Source organism: Zeus faber, assembly GCF_960531495.2.
Source record: "Zeus faber genome assembly, chromosome: 19".
Classification (NCBI taxonomy): Eukaryota; Metazoa; Chordata; class Actinopteri; order Zeiformes; family Zeidae; genus Zeus; species Zeus faber.
Window position 1 is genome coordinate 16,005,317 of NC_137206.1, and position 21,118 is coordinate 16,026,434.

Below are 21,118 nucleotides of genomic sequence, written 5' to 3' on the forward strand. Positions count from 1 at the left end.
GAAGAGCCTCAGTGTATACGTGCAGAATGAATTTCATTGAATGTTACTCAGTCTGAACGCAAAAACAAAACCAAGCCTGAAAGACATACTTTTCTTTATTACAGAGTTACTTTCCCCAAATCATTATCCCCTTGAAAAAGTAAAGATAAAAAAATTAAAAGGTAAATCCACTTAAATCATGAGGCTAACTAACTGATTTGATATGTAAAACACCTGAAATCAAAGGGAATGGAGGAGGAAGTGAACCGACCGAGCTCCAACCGTAGGCTCCTGCCACACCACGGTGCAGCTCGGCAGCCGCCGCTAAGATCACATTGACTGAATTCAGACTTCTACTCAAGTTTCTACAAGATGTTGCATGGATATCAAATTGACGTACAGCGCCAAAATAACAAAAGGAATGCTTTCCAGAATTGCATCATGGTCGACGCCAATGCTTCGGAGAAGGTAAGGCGTGAGCAGCAGAAGCGCTTGTCACCGCAGCATAAACGATTATCATAAAGCCCCAAAGCCCGCTTTCAACTTTTAAAACTTTTTGGCATCACGTTTATTTGTTTTTTTGTGTCCACAATACACCAGGGTAGCAGGAAATGTAACTTTTGATACACACATCAACTGAACAAAGATTGACCCATTAATTGGACAACATGGGACTGGCTTGGAAGCATTTTACAGTAGGTATATGTAAAACAGTGACAGAAAAGAAGAACATCCCGTCCTCCAAAATAAAGAACCAGAAAAATACTATTTGAGGAAACAAAAAAAAAAAAAAAAAAGAAAACCCCAAAAAACACAGAATGGCTGATGTATAACAGCCTGCGGCAGCGTAAAGAAGTGGTTGTGGCTTTGAGGAAATGACGTTAGGCAAACATTTTTTTTCTTTTTTGGGTTAATCTTTGCGGTAGAATTATACTGAAACAAAAGCCCCCCACGGCCGTATCTCATCGGGCTCAATCACTGATTACTTAGCAAATACCACAGCATCTACTGTCCCCACTGCACTCAATCGGATATCATCAATAATACAATGTTGACCACGTTTACAGCCCTGTGAAAAATGCAATATTGTCCATTACAAAGTTCCGCACGTCAAACTGCAGTTCCCTGTAACTCGAGCAAAGTTACAGCTGAGTCTGTGGTTTCAACGGAAACTGCGAGCGATCAAGATGTACTCGTTTTCATCATTCATCAAAAGCATCGGTTTGGAAATTCCACATTTACAGTATGACAGATTGCTGGTCACGCAGCGAAGGTGATTATCAAGGGAAATAGTTCCATGAACCTCTTCATTTCCACCTTTTCCATTTATCAAGAGTTGGTTTCCCCCCCCCCCCCGACCTGAAATCGCTCACTCTTTCTTGATCTGGAAGGAGGAAGTGGGGTAGCGTAGCTGGTGGGCGGGGCGGGGCGTCTGAAGAGCGGACGAGCGCAATTTGTCTCCCTGCTCCGATACCGCGGCGGTTCCCTTTGAGCGTGGGGGACGATGTCTTCATGGTGCTGAGGCAGGTTCTGTGGTCAAGACGGAGGCACTCCGGCTCGCTGAGGTCATCTGCTGTCACGCACTCAGATGATGCCACGTGTCACACAACGTAGAAAAACAAGTTGTCTCGCACACGCACACACACACACACACGCGCGCACACACACTCTCGCTCCGGCGGGAGCTCGGCGAGGATCACTGAAGTCGAACGGAGGAGGAAGGCAGCGCTGGGGAAGGCATTTTTTGGCGACGAGGGTGGGAGGTGCTCGGTCTAGATGGACCCGTTTTCCGGAGGCGGCTGACGGTGGCCAGGCGGGGCGTCGGGCTGGTCGGCCGGCGCGCAGGGCGAGGGGGTGTAGGGGGGCGGGGCTTCGCTTATGCTAACCGAGTCCCCGGCTTCGGAGAGGAGCGGGGTGTGGTGGTAGGGACGGGGGCCGTCGGCGCCGTCGCTCTGGGCGCACTCGCTGTAGGACGGAGGCTTCAGGTCATCTGCTGAGGAGGGGGGAGGGAGAGAGAGAGAGAGAATAGGTAAATAAGGGATGGTGAACAGGGGCTTAAGATCCTTCCTTTCCTCCCAACTTTCCTGGATAAAAAGGCAATTTCAAGAGAACTAAATAGAGAATCTCAACTATTATTAAATACTATTCAATGACTGTCAAGGCCTAATGTTTATAAAGCTAAATCTAAAGACAGACCCATAGACGGCTGAGTTGTTTTGATTAACTCTGCAAACTACTGCATAATTCCTCAAAATAACCAACTCAATCAACAACGCCCTTATAGGAACAAAGAATCAGGAATAAAGATTGACAACAGAAGAGATACTTTAACAACCATCTGATGCGCAACACGCAAATGAGGTCAGAAACTGTCGTTTAGCCACAACACTTCCAGCCTCCAAAACCACTTCCTGTCTGCAGGGTTGACGCCGGCAGCGAGGGTTACACTTCTTAGAAACACAGAAGACTGAGTTGAATAATTTTTTAAGTGAAACTTGTCCAAATGGGGAAAAAAAAAAAAAGCGGAATAAGTGAGGGCTGAGAAATGAGTCATGAGGGGACAGCAGAAGCTCATGTATGAAAACTGAACTTTAGTGAGGAGAAAAAAAGAGAAGAGGTATTTTCTCTTTCCTTCCTCCATCTATGTTTCGATTAGTGAAATGTTATTTACATTTCTTCAGGATCTTAGACTAAAGCTATGTTGACTTTTATGTCTAAATGCGTTTCTGCATGATCTCTTCATTCTACTGTAGCCCACCAGGCTCGGCCATTCGTTCATCATTGAGTCATTTTGATGATTCTCTCACAATTCAATATTTGTTCATGTTTTATTCACGGCATTTTCTTCTGGTGATTTGAGCAGATTGTTCATTTAATTCATTATTAAACTTTTTTGCAAATCCCTTTTGAGCCAGGATACACCCCCCTCCATCACAGACGCTAAAAGCACAGTGTCTGGTTCTGTGCAAGAGTGAAGTCGGGCAAATTAAGCCTTGAGAAATGACTTCCTTTATACAAACACACACACACACACACCGTGTCAAGAATGAGGAATGGAGTGAGCCGGGGTGTTGGTGCAGTGCCTAATACGGACACAGCTTTGCGCTGTAGGTGGTTGGGGAAGCTTCTTCTACGATCAACTTCCCGTGACAAACGAGTTATCGGCAAATGTTGAACGGCGCTGAACAGCGTACACGGCGTGCCTGTTTGCGTTCAAACAGAGAAAGAGACACGTCGACGTGGCGCACTACCTCCAGAGACGGCCTCGTACGGCGGCGGCATGTCCAGCTGGGAGAAGGACGCGGCCGGGGGCAGGGAGGTGGAGGGCTCCTCTATCGACGCCTCGTCCGGAACGCCGTACCAGCTGGGCCAGATGGACGTTTGCTAGAGAGACAGAGACAGACACACGCACACGATTGAATAATCAACAGATGCATAAACTGACCACGTGCCAGGTCTACATCCCTTCTAATGACTGATAAAACATACACCCAGTGGTGTTTGTGTAGAAGCATGGGGGAAAGCATAAGCTTAAACAAACATATTTGAATAGCCTTTAGGCTGCATTTGCAAGTATGCGTTAAAGCGGTTTCAACGCACTCTCCTTTTGCATATTTTTCGTCCACTTTGAGCTGCTGGCGTGATCACGAGAGATTTTCTGGAAAAAGGGACTGGTTTTCCCAGGGTGCTTTGCTTCAGGCCTAATTCAACATAATAAAAAAAAAAAAAAAAGAAAAAAAAGATGGAAAAGCAAGTACTGCTAAGCAAACAGCGGAGCTCGGTTCCCAGAGGAGAAGCACTGCGGGAAGTGACGGAGAATGCAGCTAAAAGAGGTTCAATAAATTGCCCAATTAGCAATCAGCCCGAAAAAGAAGACGTGGGGGGGAAGCAGAAGATGAATGAGGCCCTCTAAGTCCACAAAGTATCCTGCGCTCTTTATTTACTGACGGCGTCTTTCTCCAAACACGGCAGTCAATGAATAAATACTAAAAATCAAGAGAATGAGAGACCGAATAGCACACCCATTTATTATTTAGGAGTATGGAAAGTGTGGGACAGAAAGAAATATCCATCACTATGTCCCAATCCTCACCACGGCCACTTAGAATCCAAACTTCCAGATTAGAAAATCTCTTCTGGAGCACTTTGACTTTGCACGTAAACATGAACGTAACGGTCTGAGGGGCTCGACGGGGGATAGTAAATCTCCCCCCCCCCCCCCAGCATGTTTCACTCGGCCGGGGCCGGGACTCAAGTGGCCTTGGCGTCTCTCCAGGGAGCGTTGTGGGGTGCCGCCGTGTTGTGAATGAACACAGGGGCCTGCCCGCCACGCATTCCATTAAATCTAAAAACAATGCAGTATACACCAGAGACTGCAAAGTGGGGGGATTAGGAGACGAGTGAGGAGAAATGAGGAGGAAAGGTTGGTAGCCAATGGAAGAAGGGTGATCAGGAAGCAGGATAGGGACAGGTATCAATTGAAAATGTTTAGATACTGGTATCCATATGAGTTCAACATGTCGACTTGGATACCAGATCCTAGACTAACCCCCCCCCCCCTTTTTTTTTTAAACTGTAACTACTGAGTTACGGGTTTGTATTTTTGTCTCAGAGCCGCTGAAGAGACTAGTTGTGCCATTGAGTTTGTTTGCATAGAATTTCGCAATTTTCTGCGTTATTGATGGAAATCATTTTTTTCCACAAAACCGTTCAGTTGACAGTCGGCCCCCACGCTGAAGAAGCAGACGTACAAAGACCGTGGCAGGTTTACCTAGAAATGGAGGTAAAGCGAAGGGAAGCCTGAAATGGAGGAGCTTTGGTCCGCCGGTCAACAGGTCATTGAACCAATAACAGGCCTTTTAACCCAGATGAGAGGGTGGAGGGTGACAACAAAAACAGCTATAAAAGGAACGACAAATGTAAAACCGAATCAGTCTTGACTGACAACCTTGTCGATTTTTTAAATATGGAATTGCAGTTTAAAACAAAGCACAATGTGTTAATTTATTTACTTTAATACACATTACAAAACCTAGAGATATATTGCCTCAGGATTTCAACCTAACTCATGAAATTTCACAATACTACACAGGATACTCAGATCATATATGCAAAAGTTAGGCAAAAGTCCTGGAATGCAATCTCCTAATTACACTCTAGGCGTCTTGTTTATTATTATCGACGATAAGGCCATTTCCTGTTGCACAGGAATGATAAACAAATCTAAAAATAAGACCCCTTGGTTTTGGGTCGGACCGTGTGCGACTGCAAACCAAACAGAAAAGCCTCAAAAGGTGGGGTGGAGGGTGGTTGAAACACCCGGTGCGAGAGAAGTCTGTGGCACGCTTATGTCCATAAACATGGAGTTGGATTTTCCATTTTCACTAGAGGCATACTTGATAAAGGTAAACAAGCACAGAGGATGCGGGGGGCAAAGGAGAGAAAGCTGCTGTTGATGATTCAGGGTTTTGAAACGTATGGAAAGCTTCAATGTGTTCCAGTGAGGTCACCAGGATGATGTTCACCATGCAATACTGTAGACAGAACAGCTACACGGCACTTTTGGTCTCGGGCTACAATCTTTAATTGGAATGGATGGGTTACATATCAATATAATATTGACAGTGTGGGATTACATGTGACCGACAAAACCTGCACTGCCACGCATTTCTAAAATTGCCAGAAGCAGCCAAATAAGTTGGAAAAACACTTTTTTTTTGTTTTTTCATCAACGCATTTTCAAAACAGAGTTTGATTTATAAATAGTATAAAAATGTTAAACCAGAGTTAAATATTCCCGTTCGATTACAGGGGAAACAGTTCACTTACTGAGACGCTGAATAGCGCTGAACGCTGATCGATTGTTTCCTTTAAAGCGGTCGTCCAGGTGGAGATCATTCCTCCATATTCCATGTGATGTGAAGTCACAATGTGAAACCGTTTTGATAGAGTTCAAACTTAAAATCGTCCTACTTTTACACATACACACACAGAGACACTTGTGTAGGGGGCGTATACCAACGAAGAAGTAATGCTGCCATCCCTTCCGTAAACAAGACGAGGATCCTTCGGTTTCACTTGTCTGTTAAAACCTTTGTCTCAGCGTTGTTATGGACTATGAGAGGGGTGGCGGAAGATCTAAATCACGGACCTCAATCTGGCCAGTGTGATAGATCCAAATCGGTGTAAGCAGCGCATACTGGACTTCATTTTCCGCGGCGATAGCCAGTTCTCCAACAGCGATGCTGAATCTGATACCGGCATTATCCCGGACATGGAGAACATTTTAAACAGCGGATTTTAACCTGAATGTGACAAGGAAACTGAATTTTTCAAGAACCACCGGAGGACACCAACGACACGCCCATTGTTGTTACAAGGAAGTAGTTGATTGCATGATTAAGTCCATTAAGGTTGATGGAGATTATGAACAAGTGGCAATGGACAAGTTTATCAAGTTTATCTGCAAATACAGCCAGGGGCAAAAACAAAATGAAAAAAAAAGACCCCAAACAGGCTCTGAGTGTAGCTGGGGTAGGGTTGGAGTTAGCCCACATAACTCCAAGAACTTTGAAGATATTGGCATACGCACATTTATATACTAAATGACAAGTGAGGCTGATATACAGAGACTCATTATTGATAGACTCCACATTTTGTTGTGTTGTCCGCAATTTTAAACTCCTAAATAATTCCTCTTTTGTATGTATGTAACATGTATTATTACTGTTAGATAAAAGTACACACAAGATGTTGTGTGTCGATGATGCTGTTCAACATTCCCTCAAAACACGAGAACAATGCAGCAGGGTGTCAAGTAGCCATGTGGCTTTGTCGGTCCTCCAACTTATTTACATTCTGAGAGCTGGCTGAATGAAGCCAAGCGTGGGACAAACTTTGAAGGTGATTATCTGAGAAACACAGTTTGCCACACCCATTATCATTAACAAGTCATAGCTTGAAAAATATTTGCTTGATTTTCACAAGTGACACCTTGTTTTGAAGCTCTGATTCTTCACTTTCAAATGATGCTGAAAAAAAGTCAAGAGCCACCAAATGTACCTAAAGTCTGGGGTGGGTCATATATTGTCTTGACGGAGGTATTACAGATGACTGAGGCAATTTTTATTTTTAAGGAAATCGACAACCGTTACCCACTTAGACATCGTATCTACATCCTTAAAGATTGGTTCTTGATCATCTTTCTTCTATTTATTGGTTATAACACCCACACAGAGTTTATTTGCACCGTATACTGTATGAAAATGCCATTGGTTTTTCTCACAATGTGCATCAAGCCATCGGTCAAAAATAATGTGACATTTGATTGGGTCACTATTGACTGGCTCTACCCTAGTTTTTGAAGGATAACCTATGTTGTAGACTTCACTAGTATACCCAGTAATAGTAATGTGTGGACCATTTTAAGAAAAAACAGAATTATTAAGTGTGCCATTACATTGCAGCCAAAGCTAGTGAACCACACAACCCAGGAATCGTCAATTTAATCCTAAACATTTAAGACATTTGTTAATTCACATAAAATTAAGATAACTTATTTGGAGTGACTTAAAAAGCTTAAAAAATTTAAAACGCCCATTTTTGCATCAGCAAACGTGAGATCTTTAATGGTCTTGATGGTTAATTTCAATAGGAATGTGTATTCCTGCTATCCATCTTGACCATTCCTGCAAGCAGAATGAGCCATTTATATCTACATAGTAGGGCACACTTTACAGAGGCCGCCATGTTGCACCGGCATGTTCCTTCTACAGTAGCCCAGAACGGACAAACCAAACAATGGCTTTAGAGAGGGCTTTTCGCAGCCACCGTCTCTTCCATTGAGACTGCCCTGTTGGGGTAAGAGTATTCAGTTGGTTGCAACCTGTAACCTCACTGCTAAATAATTGCAAATATAAATGCTTTCTGTTCGCACCTAACCTGGTATGCTGTGTCCCACTTATTTTGTGGCATTCAAGCTAGTTGTAACACAAACTTCAGGAGTCGAAAACAGGCAAAAACATATTCCGTATTTATGTCCTCACACATGGAATTTGCTTGCAGCTCCGGAGCAATGGGTACAAATTGTGTCCTTTTTATTTAAGTCCCAGAAGCTTAAAAAGTTGATGAAATGTCTGAGGGACATGTAGTGTTGAATGGTTTGAATGGAACCGTGTTGTTGGGAACTTCCACACCCAGTGATTTCCTTCCACAGAGACACTGAGGCAGGACACTGGACTACAGGTTGTAGACAGTCACCTTCTCATTGTTAGGATAAAGTAATAACACACAACAAGTGTATATGCGTGTATTAGTTATTCTGCGTGTCACCAGGACTTGGAAAACCTGCGTCATTACATCAGCCGATGCTGTGTTCAAGGGAAAGTCGGAAAACTGTAACTAGTTTTAGAAGTAATGATGATTTAAGGAGGAGTGACAGCACGAACTGATGCTAAATTCCAATGGGAATATGTAATTGGTGTAAAAAATGTGTATTGCTGCCTGCAACTATATTTCTACTTGGCCCTGTTAAATAAACAAACAAGGAGAAAAAAAAAAAAAAAAAAAAAAGAAAATGTCTGGCCTGTTTGATTTTCAGTTGGGGGGAGGTGAGGTCAATTAACTGCTAAGAAACATGGCTACAGAAGTGCTATATGTGACGCTGGCGGTCTTGTGTTCGGAAAAGAAACTTTTCTGGACCCGTTCCAGTATAGATCCCATCATAATCCTAACCCGATCTGTGTCAGCAACGGATGTACAATCTTGATTGGTTTCGGTTTCCACCTCACTATCTCCCTGCGCCTCCTGGACAATTCCAGCCCACAGAATTCAAAGGAAAAAGTGATAAGTCACAATCTGTGCCAGCAACTATACCAAAGATGTGGGCCAATATAAGGAGTCACTCATTAAGTGTCTCATTTAGTTGGCCAGTATAACTGGCCAAACTGGTCGTCCTTGGTACAGTGAAGCAGTGCAGAGTCTGTAGTGAAACAGCTGTACCAAGAAATTATTATTTGAACAAAATTACATATTAAGGAGACAGGGCTAAAAAACAACACGATGCATTTGCAAAGAGTTCAAATGGTGGTGATAGAACTAGACATGTAACAAATTTAAATTCAAGATATTATTATAGTCGATTAGTACGAGAATACTATCTTTCTATTCCTTCCTTTTACAGTGTATCAACAAAAGAAACTTTGCTTACAGTGTAACATCTGTCATTCAAATGATAATTTTGGCAGACAAAGCAGTAGTAATTGGTGACCCTTGTGAGACAAAAGGTATTGTGGCTGATGGTAACTGCGTCTTTTGGGCATTATCATTTGCAATCAGTGAAATGCTGATGTAAAGACAAGCAACAGCACAATCGGATGCTATGTTCCATGGGAACTCAAAAATTTGTAATTGGCGATGATACGAAGTGATGTGTGTTTAATGGGAACTGGAAAAACTGTAATTCTTATCTAACACAACTAAGCTGGACCCTGTGTATTGCTGCCTGCAACTCAATTATTATCATCATCGTCATCACTACTATTATTATTAGCCCCTATTGATGACCCGGAAAATTCTCTGGATATCTAAAACTATCTGGAACACAACATCGGCAGAACCTATAAGTCTTGTTTGAACCGGTACGTCATAAACATCTTGTGGTTGAAGTGTCATTCAAATAGATATACACAGAGCAGAAATAAGTGAACAAAACAAATTACCAAATTTGATCGATGTTATAGACGTGATCCAATGCATTTCACGCCGAAATATGTACAACCCGGCTAAAGCTATCTGGAACACCATAATGACAGAAGCTACGAACACGGTTAAACTGGTATGTCACATGGTTCAAATTTCATCCAAATCGTTCCACATACGGAGCAGATATTAGTGAAAAACGAACAACTTTGACCGCAAATATTCACTTGACTGATATTCCACTATTATTTAACAAAATGAATGAGATTAGATTTACAGTAAGACACTTCAGTTAATACGTAAACCTACGTAAATACGTTATAATTGACGTATACAAGACAACGTCAACTGTCGTCACTGAGACTCCAGATGTACCTACATACAGCAAAGTAAGTTATAACAATTAAAACATTTGGTTAAAAGTAAAAAAAAAAAAAAGGTATTTTAATAATAAACATCACGTATAAACATTTTCCTCCACCAAATCTTAAACTTCAATGAAAAAACAGAAAGTGTTTATGCGATTATGACCTTTTATTGCGTGTGTGTCGCTGACCAATCAATCGCCCGATTGTAAAATAACCAGCCCAGCCCTAATAGTTAGCACACAAGCATCCACTTGCAGAAACGTTCACTTTTGAATACGACTAAAATGTGATGGATCGTGTTCCCAAATCAAAGATCAATGTGACACAACCCTAACCACAGGCAGTTTACTTGCCCTTTTCAGAAAGGAAGTGGCTCACTGGTTCAAAAGCTAAGAATACATTTGCAAAAGATCTCACATTCAAAAGGTTTTCTGACAACTTGGTAAAACTTGGTCTAAGTGTTGAACGGTGAGATATTCGGAAGTCACACATGTGATTTTACTCCAAAGTTCCACACCTGTCTATAGTATTGTCAGGTTAGATAGTGAGACTACGACGAAAACAGTCTATTGTACACGCTCTAGTGGTACTTATATGCTGTAAATGGAAATAATGGTGACGTTTAACTAGAAATAATTTTGTGGGGAGCCCATATCCCCTCTTGAGGGACCCCAGGTTGAGAACCACTGCGTTAAAGCACCTATATACTGGCTCCGATTTGACCTTTTGGACAGAGAACAGTGTTTTTGTGTGACTGTGCACAGTGTGTACTTACACTCTGTCTCTCGCACACTTGGTGAAGGTAGGCCCGTCCTCCAACGATGACTATCTGGGCGTTGCGTGGGTTGCTCAAGTACGCCGCCAGCTGCCTCTGCCTGGACCGGTACCAACAGACGTAAAAGAATATCTTGATGATGACGAATATGATGACGACTCTAAGGAAAGGGAGAAGGCCAGCCGACGAAATGAGGCTATTTGCAACTGTAAACACCAGTCTGAAAATCAAAGAGTTGCGATCATGGGACAATACTTACATGTACCAGTACAATTCCATCTTTGTGAGATGTAAAGTCACTCCATGTGAGATCCCATAATGAAGCAGCAACTCAGAATTACCCCTGCCCTGAAAAACACGTAATTCTAGAGTTCATACGTCACTTTAGCAGGTTGACTAGCAAGGCAGGCAAACAACTTTCCATAAGATGTAACGAAAGGATGATCATGACATTTAAGTTGACAATTATTTGTCAAACAATGTATGGTGATTAACCATTTGTTCATTTGATGTCACTCTAATGGTGAAATAAAACAAATCTTAAAATAACCTATGTCTATCCCTTGCAGAACGCTATTTACTAGCGTTGAACATCGGTACATACAAATGTGGATACACGGTTTATTTTCCTCCGCCCAAACTGATGGAAAACACAACTAGTACAACCACTGTTAGTCAGATATGTCTGCACCCACACACATACACACACACACACACACACACACACACACACACACACACACACACACACACACACACACAGTTTCCTGCTTTCGAAATAGAGGTTTAGTGGTTGGATTCATTGTTGATTTTTACGGTTATCGCATATTGACCTCCTTTGGTTATTTGTTGACGTCTTTTTAAATGCGTTTCTTTCCTCTCGTTCCTCGTCTACTTATCCTGTGACACACTATTTCCCTCCCGGGAGACTCGAGTATCTACACGTTGCGACTTTTCCTCACCCGGGTTGAAAAATCCCCCTCACATTGGGGTGGAAACAAAGAATTTTGGAGATTTGACAAAAAAAAAGGAAGATTGCGCTCTGATTAAAAAAACAACAACAACAACAACAAAAAAACCCAATCGCGATTATCGAGCGATTACATCGTGGTACTAATCGCGATCTGTAACACAACACGAAGCAGCCGGACGTGGTCCCTATTTTTAAGGGCCCGCTTGTTCAGGAGACGATTACTCGCGGGGCGAACTTACGCGGTGCCAGTGGTCGTCCCCGTCGCTCAACTCCCACGGTGTTCCATTTCCTCTCTGGTTCGGTGGGCTTGGCTCCGGCGGGGTCAGCGGCAGCCGGGGCTGAAACTCCGGCTTCCGTTAGCTTAGCTGCGAGCGGGCCACGGCGACGCCGACTCTTTCTTTCCGAGTAAACGAGTGAATTGAAAGAAGAAGAAGAAGAAGGAAAAAAACAAAACGACGAATTAAACGAGTCGATATTACGCGACGTCGCCGTCCCGCCGAGTGTTTAGCTGGAATGAGCTAAGCTGGGATAAGCTAACGGCTGCCCCGGTACAGCTGCTCCTAGCCTGGGCGTTTGGCTCCGCCGCGGTGGGCGGTGTCCGGGAAACCGTGGGCGTTTCTTTTTTTTTTTTTGTTCGCTCGGACAGGCCGGTTTCGAAGCAGCCCCTCCGCCCACCGGCTCACTTTGTCCGCCCACCGGCTCACTTTGTCCGCCCACCGGCTCACTTTGTCCGCCCACCGGCTCACTTTGTCCGCCCACCGGCTCACTTTGTCCGCCCCGTGTCCCCCCCCCCCCCCCCCCGCTTCCTTCGGGGATTTTCCCTTGAACGCGATACGTGCGGCGTTTCCCGCAGAGTGACGTGTGATTGGCTGAAGGCGCTGCCAATCGACGAAAACGATGTTTCATTGGCTGATTGCGCGCAGCCCTTCTCTAGCCTGAAAAGATGACAAAAAAAAAAATGTTAAGTTATTTAAGTCAAACATTATATACACACACACACACACACACACACACACACACACACACCACAAAAAGTTAGGGATATTTGGCTTTCGGGTGAGATTTATGGAATATGTAAAAAGTTCACGCGACAGTGATATCACATCATGAAAGTAGGGCATTTAAGTAGAAGCATGCAATGGTGATTTCCTCATCTCAAACAACTGATTGAAACAAAAGCCAACAACAGTGGTGGGTTTACCACAGCAAAAAATGTCAACGTCTCAATAACTTGTCATGTGCCCTTGAGCATCAATTACAGCTTGACAACGACGTCTCATGCTGTTCCACAAGTCGACTTATTGTCTGCCGAGGCCTGGCCCCCCCACTCTTCTTGAAGGGCGGCCCTAAGGTCATTGAGGTTCTGGGACACAGAGTTACGAGCCTCTACACGGCCACTCAGCTGATCCCATAGATTTTCTATGGGATTCAGGTCTGGAGAAAGTGCAGGCCACTCCATTTGAGGTGCCCCAGTCTCCAGCAGCCGTTCCCTAATGATGCCACCTCCATGAGCCGGAACATTGTCGTCCATGAAGATGAAATTAGGCCTGTGTTGTTCATGCAGGGGCACAATGACTGGATTAATGATGTTATTCAGGTAGTATGGGCTTGTCACTGTACCATTCACAAAGTTTAGGGCAGTTCTGTATTGACTACACACACCTGCCCACACTGTAACACCACCACCACCAAAGGCGCGTCTGGTGACAACAGTGGCTGATGCATAGCGCTCTCCTTGACGTCTCCAACATCGTTGGCGGCCATCATTTCTGCTCAACGTGAATCGACTTTCATCAGAGAACAGCACTGAGGCCACTGGTCCCTCGTCCAGCGTAAATGCTCCCTGGCCCGTGCCAGACGATGATGCCTGTGCCTGGTGGTGTGGTCAGGTACCCTTACAGGTCGTCTAGCACGCAGACCACGCTGATGTCAACGGTTTGGAATGGTCTGACGTGACACTTGGGTGCCTCTCACCTCCCTTAAATGTGCCTGGAGTTGAGTGGCATCATCATCCGGTTCCACAGAACACTGTTCACAATGAAGCGCTCATCAGTGTGAGATGTGGCCAAAGGACGTCCACTTCTATGTCTTTCTGTGACTCTTCCAGTCTCATTGTATCTCTGTTGGAACCTGCTGATGACGCTCTGTGACACTCTAAGCTCAGTGGCCACTTCCCTGAGTACATCCTGTTTGCAGCCTCACAACGGCGGGGGACTGTTGATCAATTGTTAGGTGTCATCTTGGTCTCATGATGTCAAAATGTGAACAGCATGATGAAGAGGACTGTTTAAATACCAATTCTAATTGAACCAGGTATATATACAAATATATATATATAAAGTATTTAGCCTTTGACTAAATACTTTTTTGCCCCACTGTGTGTGTGTGTGTGTATATATATATATATATATACATACACACACACACACACACACACACACACACACACACACAAACAGTATAGAAGAATTAAATTAAGCGTGAAATAATCAAGTGTGTTTGTGGGTCATCTTCAGTTTTATTCTGGACCCACTGAATCCTACAAGATTTCTTCCTTTTATCCTCCTGATACAGACATGAAGTTATCAACATTATAAGCACTTTATCACAATGCAAGACATTTATGTATGTAATCAAATGAATAACACTGTGGGCATGACTTTCTACATGGAACTGTTTAAAGTCGCGTATGTCCCAATAATGGTCTAGAACCTATGCAATATTATAATAATAATAATAATAATAATAATAAGAAGAAGAAGAAGAACAAGAAGGAGAAGAAGAAGAATTGAGCTCTTCAGCATAAATCAATCAATCTGCAAAGAAAATGTAGTAAATGGCAAAACCTCTGCTGCATAGTTGTCTAGCCAGTCATTTTACCCATTTGACCCCTCTGCCTCTCTCTAGTGGCCATACTGGCACACGACAGTCATATCTACAGCCAAAAGACGTGCATATACCTTTAAGTCATATTTATTTATTTCTAATAGGTATATGGACATAAGATGAGATAATCGGGTCATTATTAAGGCAGGAAATATCAATTCAAGGTTTATAATGCAAAACTCCCAGAACATACATACACTCACTGAGAACTTTATTAGGAACACTACGAATATTGGGTAGGGCCTCCCTCTGCTCTTAAAAAACAGCCTCTGTTGTTCTTGCCATGGATTTCACAAGATTTTGGATACATTCTTTTGAGATTCCAGTCTGTGTTGACATGACTGCATCACGCAACTCCTGCAGATTTGTCAGCCGCACATTCATGCTGCAAATCTCCCGTTCTATCACATCCCAACGGTGTTCAATTGGATTCAGATCGGGTGACTGGGATGGAAACAGAAGAACATTGAACTAACTGTCATTGTCATGAAACCAGTTTGAGACGACTTTTGCTTTGTGAGATGGTGCATTATCATGCTGGAAGGAGCCATTAGAAGGTTGGTAAATTGTGGCCATGAAGGGATGCACATGGTCAGCAACAATACTCAAATAGGCCGTGGCATCCAAGCGTTGATTAATTGGTATTAACGGGCCCAAAGTGTGCATAGAAAAAATTCCCTACATCATTACACCACCAGCCTGGACAGAGAATCATCAGACCAGGATATGTTTTTCCAGTCTTCAACGGTCCAGTTTTGGTGAGCCTGTGCCCACTGCAGCCTCAGCTTTCTGTTCTTGGCTGACAGAAGTGAAACTCGACGTGGTCTTCTGCTGTTGTAGTCCATCCACCTAAAGGTTCCACGTGTTTTGCATTCTGAGATATTTCTCTGCTCACCACAGTTGCACAGAGTGGTAATCTGAGTGACCGCGGCCATTCTGTCAGCTCCAACCAGTCTGGCTGTTCTCCGTCGACCTCTCTCATCAACAAGGCCTTTCCGTCCGCAGAACCCGCTGCTGTTTTTTTTCCCCCCGCACCACTCTGAGTGAAATCGAAAGATTGTCGTGCGTGAAAATCCCAGGAGATCAGCGGTTGGAGAAATACTCAAACCAGCCCGCCTGGCACCAAAAATCATGCTGCAGTCGAAAACACTAAGATCACATTTTTGCCCCATTCTGACGGTTGATGATTAACGATTAACTGAAGCTGCTGTACCTGCATGATTGAATGCATGAATTGCATGAACATAATTGCATGAATAGGTAGGTGTACCTATTCATGCAACAGAGTTACGAGCCTCTACACGGCGCGTAACTCTAGTGCTCGGTGAGTGTATGTTGATATATGCAGTGGTCTATAAATACTTAAGAGTTATGTTTCCGTCCACTTTTGCTTTGACTTCGCCACATTTGGCCCCAAAACGTATACTTTCACTCCAATACATTTCCCCTGAACACCCGGGTAAAAAACAAAATCGGAGGAAAACCTGTCGCCATGTTGGTGAAGCCAGTGATCACATGGTTCACGTCAGCGAATCAAGGGTGATATCCATTGGAAATCTGAATGTTAACAAACCAAGCCTGTGTTCAGAGTTGCCAGATCAAGTGGGATCAAGTGGGATACTTTTTAAGTGTTGAAGCTGGTTTTGTTTTTGGTTTTGTTTTTGTCATGGAGACCTAGAAACCCTGCCCGTGTTAAGTTCGCTACTGAACAGAGTGTGGTATAACTGCAGCCCGCAGCATCTCCAAGTAGGCACCTCTTTACTCCGAGTAGCCGGGGTCACCACAAACCTTCAAATGGGAGGGGACCACCCTCTTTCTCTGGCAAGGATATGATTAGGGCAGTTATTTTTTATGCAACAGGGTGGCTTTTGAGCTGTGATTGAGCAAGAGCACTTTGTTCAGTCGGTCGCCTCAAGCATGTTTCTCTTAGCTGCAGTCCATTGCAAATGTCCTCAGTCGCCCCCAATTCCCTCTCGCCATGAACATTTTTGATTCAAAGCATGGAACAAAACCGGGCCAACGTCAATATCTTCACATTAGACTGTTTGTTTTGTCCCGTCTCATCCAGCCTTCTTTAATTGAATCTATATTTGTGCTCTATAAAATATTTTTTTATTGTGTTCATCAGTGTTCAAAATAGAATTGTATACCTAGGACTCAAAAAGTCCTCGGTTTAAGTCTTTTTCTCAACAGAGAGGTGGCTCAGAACCCGTCACCTGGACCTCGGTATGAGTTTTACCTGAATGATGTTCAGGTACGGTGAAGTTTTTACTGTGATTTAAATATTCCAACTCCAATAAAGGTGAATTACTTTTTTTAAATAACTGCAGGTGAAGAGTACACAGTCAGGCTTTACTGAAATCAGACAAGACATATCCCTGTCCAAACCACAAGGCATGCCAAAACCAGGACTTTCAAACGACCTCGGGGTGTTAGTGTTGATGGTAAATATAAAGCCTTCATAAATAACTACAATAACTATTGTGATCTTGCATGTGGCCATTAAACAATATTTTTTATTATTCATAAAATACATTATCCAAGCAGCCAAATGGGATCTGGTTGGGGTAAGCTTAGAAAAAAAAAAAGTCAAAAATCAAATGAATATTTTTTCATGTAAAAGGCTGCCGTAACCATCTCTGTCCTTGTCTACCACTCATTTTTTATCTGCCTCCCGTAGCCCCATCTCTCTGTCAAGCTTTTTGCATTGACGACCCCTTTTTGTTGGTGATTGTCTGGTCGTCGGTGATGGTGTTTAAGAGAACTTGATATAACGATAAAATAAATATACGTGAAATTGAACACATTGGGACTTTAAAAAGAAAATGACTGTTGATGCTCAGCTCCTCATCAGAAGTAGTACATTTCAAAGTTCACTCTCTCTCACAAAGAAATACTTGGCAATAGAAAATAAAAAAGTAATAGAGTGAGGTTGATTTCAGAATTTGAAAAGAAAAAAAAAAAAAAAAAAAATCTACATACGACTGCACTGTAGGTTTCAGTCAGCCCAACGATTTAGGGAAATCATAACATTGAGGTAATGAACGTTTCAATCGATCACAATATCATCCAAGGATTCTTTCAGATCAACCTTTATAATACATACTGAATGTACGTCTGTGTTTCTTTGCATCTATATTTTTTATTAAAAAGGCTAATTAATGTGTTTATATATTACAGAAAAAAGACCGAGATCATTGAAAAAGAGGAGAAATACATATTTTTGTCATATATTAATATCCAAAAGCAAACATGATTAAACAGCAGAGACTTTTAAATGACACAACCCTGTTAAATGACGTGGTTTGTTGTTACTTGGCTGCCTGTCAACTCTGAGTTAGGGCACGGCCCATTTGGAGACGCTGTGGGCTGCAGTTTTACATGTGACAGGACAAGCATGGACGTTTCCCAGAGAGCCAAGACCACAGCGATGGCCTCCTCCAGCGGCGATGCTGCCCCACCTGCTACGACTAATGGATATTTACAACCAATGTTTTCTTATGCCAAAGTGAAAGATATGTATCAGTAGGAATTGCCTCTTGGTTTCACTGAAAAACACAGAAATAATAACCAAAAGTCTGTCTTTTCCCCCCCTCCACAGCATTTAATTTTACTTTTGATATTCAAGGTAATTGAATACCATGTCATTACTTTTGATCCGTAAGTACCTTTAACATCAGCTACTTTAAGAAGTAAGAAGTCATTTTCTAATGAATGACTTTCACAGTTACCACAGTCGTTTTTTATGAATGTATCTCTACTTTTACTTAAGTGTGGCATTCCAGTACTTTTTTCTCTCCCACCACTGGGTATACAGTATGTTTGTTTACAGAAACCTGCTGCTACACAAATCAAACAAAAATGGCATTTTTATTTTTTACAATTCAAAGTGCTCTCCCAAATGGAGGCGGATCACATAACAACAGCATCTATTTTGCAGAGGATTTTCTCCCGTCGCATACAGTGAATCCATTTCATGATTTATACGCCACGGTCACCATAACAGAGCGGATTCCCGGCAAACATGTCGGATTTATAAAATGTCGAAAGCCTCCAACGGGCAAAAGTTTGTCGAAATTCAAAATTGTTGTCCGCAGTTAAACACAAGCGCAAACATTTTCATAGTAACACCCTAGGCAGGTTGGGTCTACCGTTGCCTCATCGGTTATCCTCTACTACGATGGTCCGTCTTGGGTAGGTCTCTACGTCCACAAAGATGTAGCGGAACTCATATTTTCCAGTCTCCGGATTCTGTCAAAGGACACAGCCAGTTATATCATTTCAACACGTCCATAAGTGGAAATTTAATCTCTGCCGATGTGTTAAGATGTCGAGAAAGAGAGAGAGAAAAAAAAAATGGAAATACCTCTTTTGACTCGGAATGAACGGTTCCTTTCAGGCCCGGCTCAGAGCCCTCGATGTAGAACTTGAGCCTCATGTGCTTCAGTCCATCCTTCAGGTACTCCGAATGACTAAGGGCGGCGGGAAGAGAACGCCTATTAACGTCTCTTTTTACTACTATGACTTCATTACTACTACTAATCGTATGCGTCGTCCAAATCTTAACTTGTTACCATTTGTCTTTTCAAACCGTCTGACTACAGAGACGTGTTCTTAATCTACCTTCACCGTGGTGTCCTCACATGCAGTTAACCACTTAATACTCTCACCTAACTTGCTGCCTCCTTCCTCGCCGGGTGGTCTCGCCGTAGCATTTGATCGGCTCCCCGAACGCACCGATCACCTACATTAGAACAAATATATATATTTTTTTAATATAAAAATAAATAAATCAAAAAACAAAGAAAGCGCAATCCCTGATGTGCAATGTGTCAAGATATGGGGAATACACTTAGTACTCTGGTTCCTATTTATGTTTTGTTTTTTTAATATATATTTTATATTGTTTATAGCGTTTATCTTGATACGCTCTATTTTCTGCTGCCTCCTTTGGCTGCTGGAACAATGTAAATTTCCCTGGTGTGAGACCAATAAAGGTTTATCTTATCTTATATCAGACAGCATACCAGATAATTCTCTTTTATTTGCTGGTCATAGGCAAGCGTATGTACATTTGTCCGCTCTAATCAGCTTTTGATCCCATCATCTCACCTCCGGGTGCAACTTGACTATTTTGAAAGCTTTTCCATAGATTTTATTCGGGCTTGATGTGGAGAAGAGCTCCTGGAACACGACATATAGCAGCCCCCCTGTAAAATACACGAATGCATGGTTTTGTACACAAAGAAAGATATGCGCGCGCACGCACACACACACATACACACACACACACACATCTAGGTTGATGTGGTCACCTGTCACTCCAAGCCCGATGAGGACAACTATTAAGTAGGTGAAGTCTCTGCCAGCGTCTTTAACTGAGAAAGAGAGATGGAGAGAGAGGGAAAAGTGAGAGAGCTGCTGTGGAAGACCTTCTACGGCTGGACGACGCTGACAAAATCAAATATCATGATCGTTTCTTTGTTTTTGGGTTTTTTTCCAACCCATATCTCACCATTGATTATTTGACAATGCTTTGGGGATGGGTTGCTAGTGCTTTCAAAAGATATTTTAAACAAGAAAAACAATCACTACCAATGTGGATATTTTGGTGGAGGCATTTATTAGATCAGCTGAAACAGGCTATGAAGTTCAGAAAATCGCACGACTTCACTGTATTTGGCCTTTACAACGACAGACAGATGCACGGGACAGACGGACAGATGTGTTACAGCAGCTCACATCAGAACAATAGGCAATGATAATAAAGTAACACCAATAAAAGGGAAAACGTGTGCAACGTGCAATTAAATAAAGCAAATATATAGTGAACAAATGAATAGTCGAACCTATAAAATCAACTCAATCAAATCAGGGGTGGAAAACAAAATCGTTACAAACACAAACACGACGTTACTACAAGCGAAATTCTAGACGATATCCAGCCTCGTATCGCGACGTCATCGGTTCCCTCTCACCTTTCTGTGCAGCTGAAGCCTTCGGGACCCCGCTCTGGAACCTGGAGACGGGCGACCTCCCCGGCTCTCCCTCTCCGCTTTTACCCCTAGCGCCGCGGCCGACAGAAACGCCGCGCCTCGGCACGGCACCGCCGGGCGCCGCGGGGTGGGCTCCGACGAGGAGCGGGCGCGACGACGCGGCCGCCGGGGCGCGCGGGAGCAGGCGGGTCCCGCTGCCCTTCCAAGCCAGCGCCGCGCACCGCCCCGCGGCCCCGCGCAGGTGGCTGCGCGCCGCGTTAAATATCAGGGTGAAGGCCATGGCCGGGACCCGTCTGCGCCGTGACTCGCAGCCGACAAATCGAAAGAGACGCCTCCTAACGCGAGCCCCGCGCCATAGCTCCCGCGACGACGCGACGAGGCCGCCACCGAGCGCGAGGTGCAGCGCGCCGCGCGGTCCGAGGCCGGCGGGGTCGTCCCGCGG

The 21,118-nt window shown here is 43.5% G+C and overlaps 2 protein-coding genes across 2 annotated transcripts; both read right to left on the reverse strand.

The window, feature by feature from the left end:
• Positions 1-77: 77 nt before the first annotated feature.
• Positions 78-12,345, reverse strand: LOC307244930 (uncharacterized protein). Its single transcript, XM_080020323.1, has 5 exons — positions 12,034-12,345; positions 11,081-11,169; positions 10,822-10,981; positions 3,231-3,363; positions 78-1,972 (listed from the first exon to the last, which is right to left on the reverse strand). Exons 2-5 carry the CDS (start codon positions 11,098-11,100, stop codon positions 1,752-1,754), a joined length of 534 nt encoding a protein of 177 aa, XP_079876449.1. The 5' UTR covers positions 11,101-11,169; positions 12,034-12,345; the 3' UTR covers positions 78-1,751.
• A 6,186-nt stretch (positions 12,346-18,531) lies between these two features.
• On the reverse strand, positions 18,532-21,118 carry timm21 (translocase of inner mitochondrial membrane 21). Its single transcript, XM_080019929.1, has 6 exons — positions 20,659-21,118; positions 19,996-20,058; positions 19,793-19,890; positions 19,351-19,424; positions 19,047-19,152; positions 18,532-18,931 (listed from the first exon to the last, which is right to left on the reverse strand). Exons 1-6 carry the CDS (start codon positions 20,954-20,956, stop codon positions 18,839-18,841), a joined length of 732 nt encoding a protein of 243 aa, XP_079876055.1. The 5' UTR covers positions 20,957-21,118; the 3' UTR covers positions 18,532-18,838.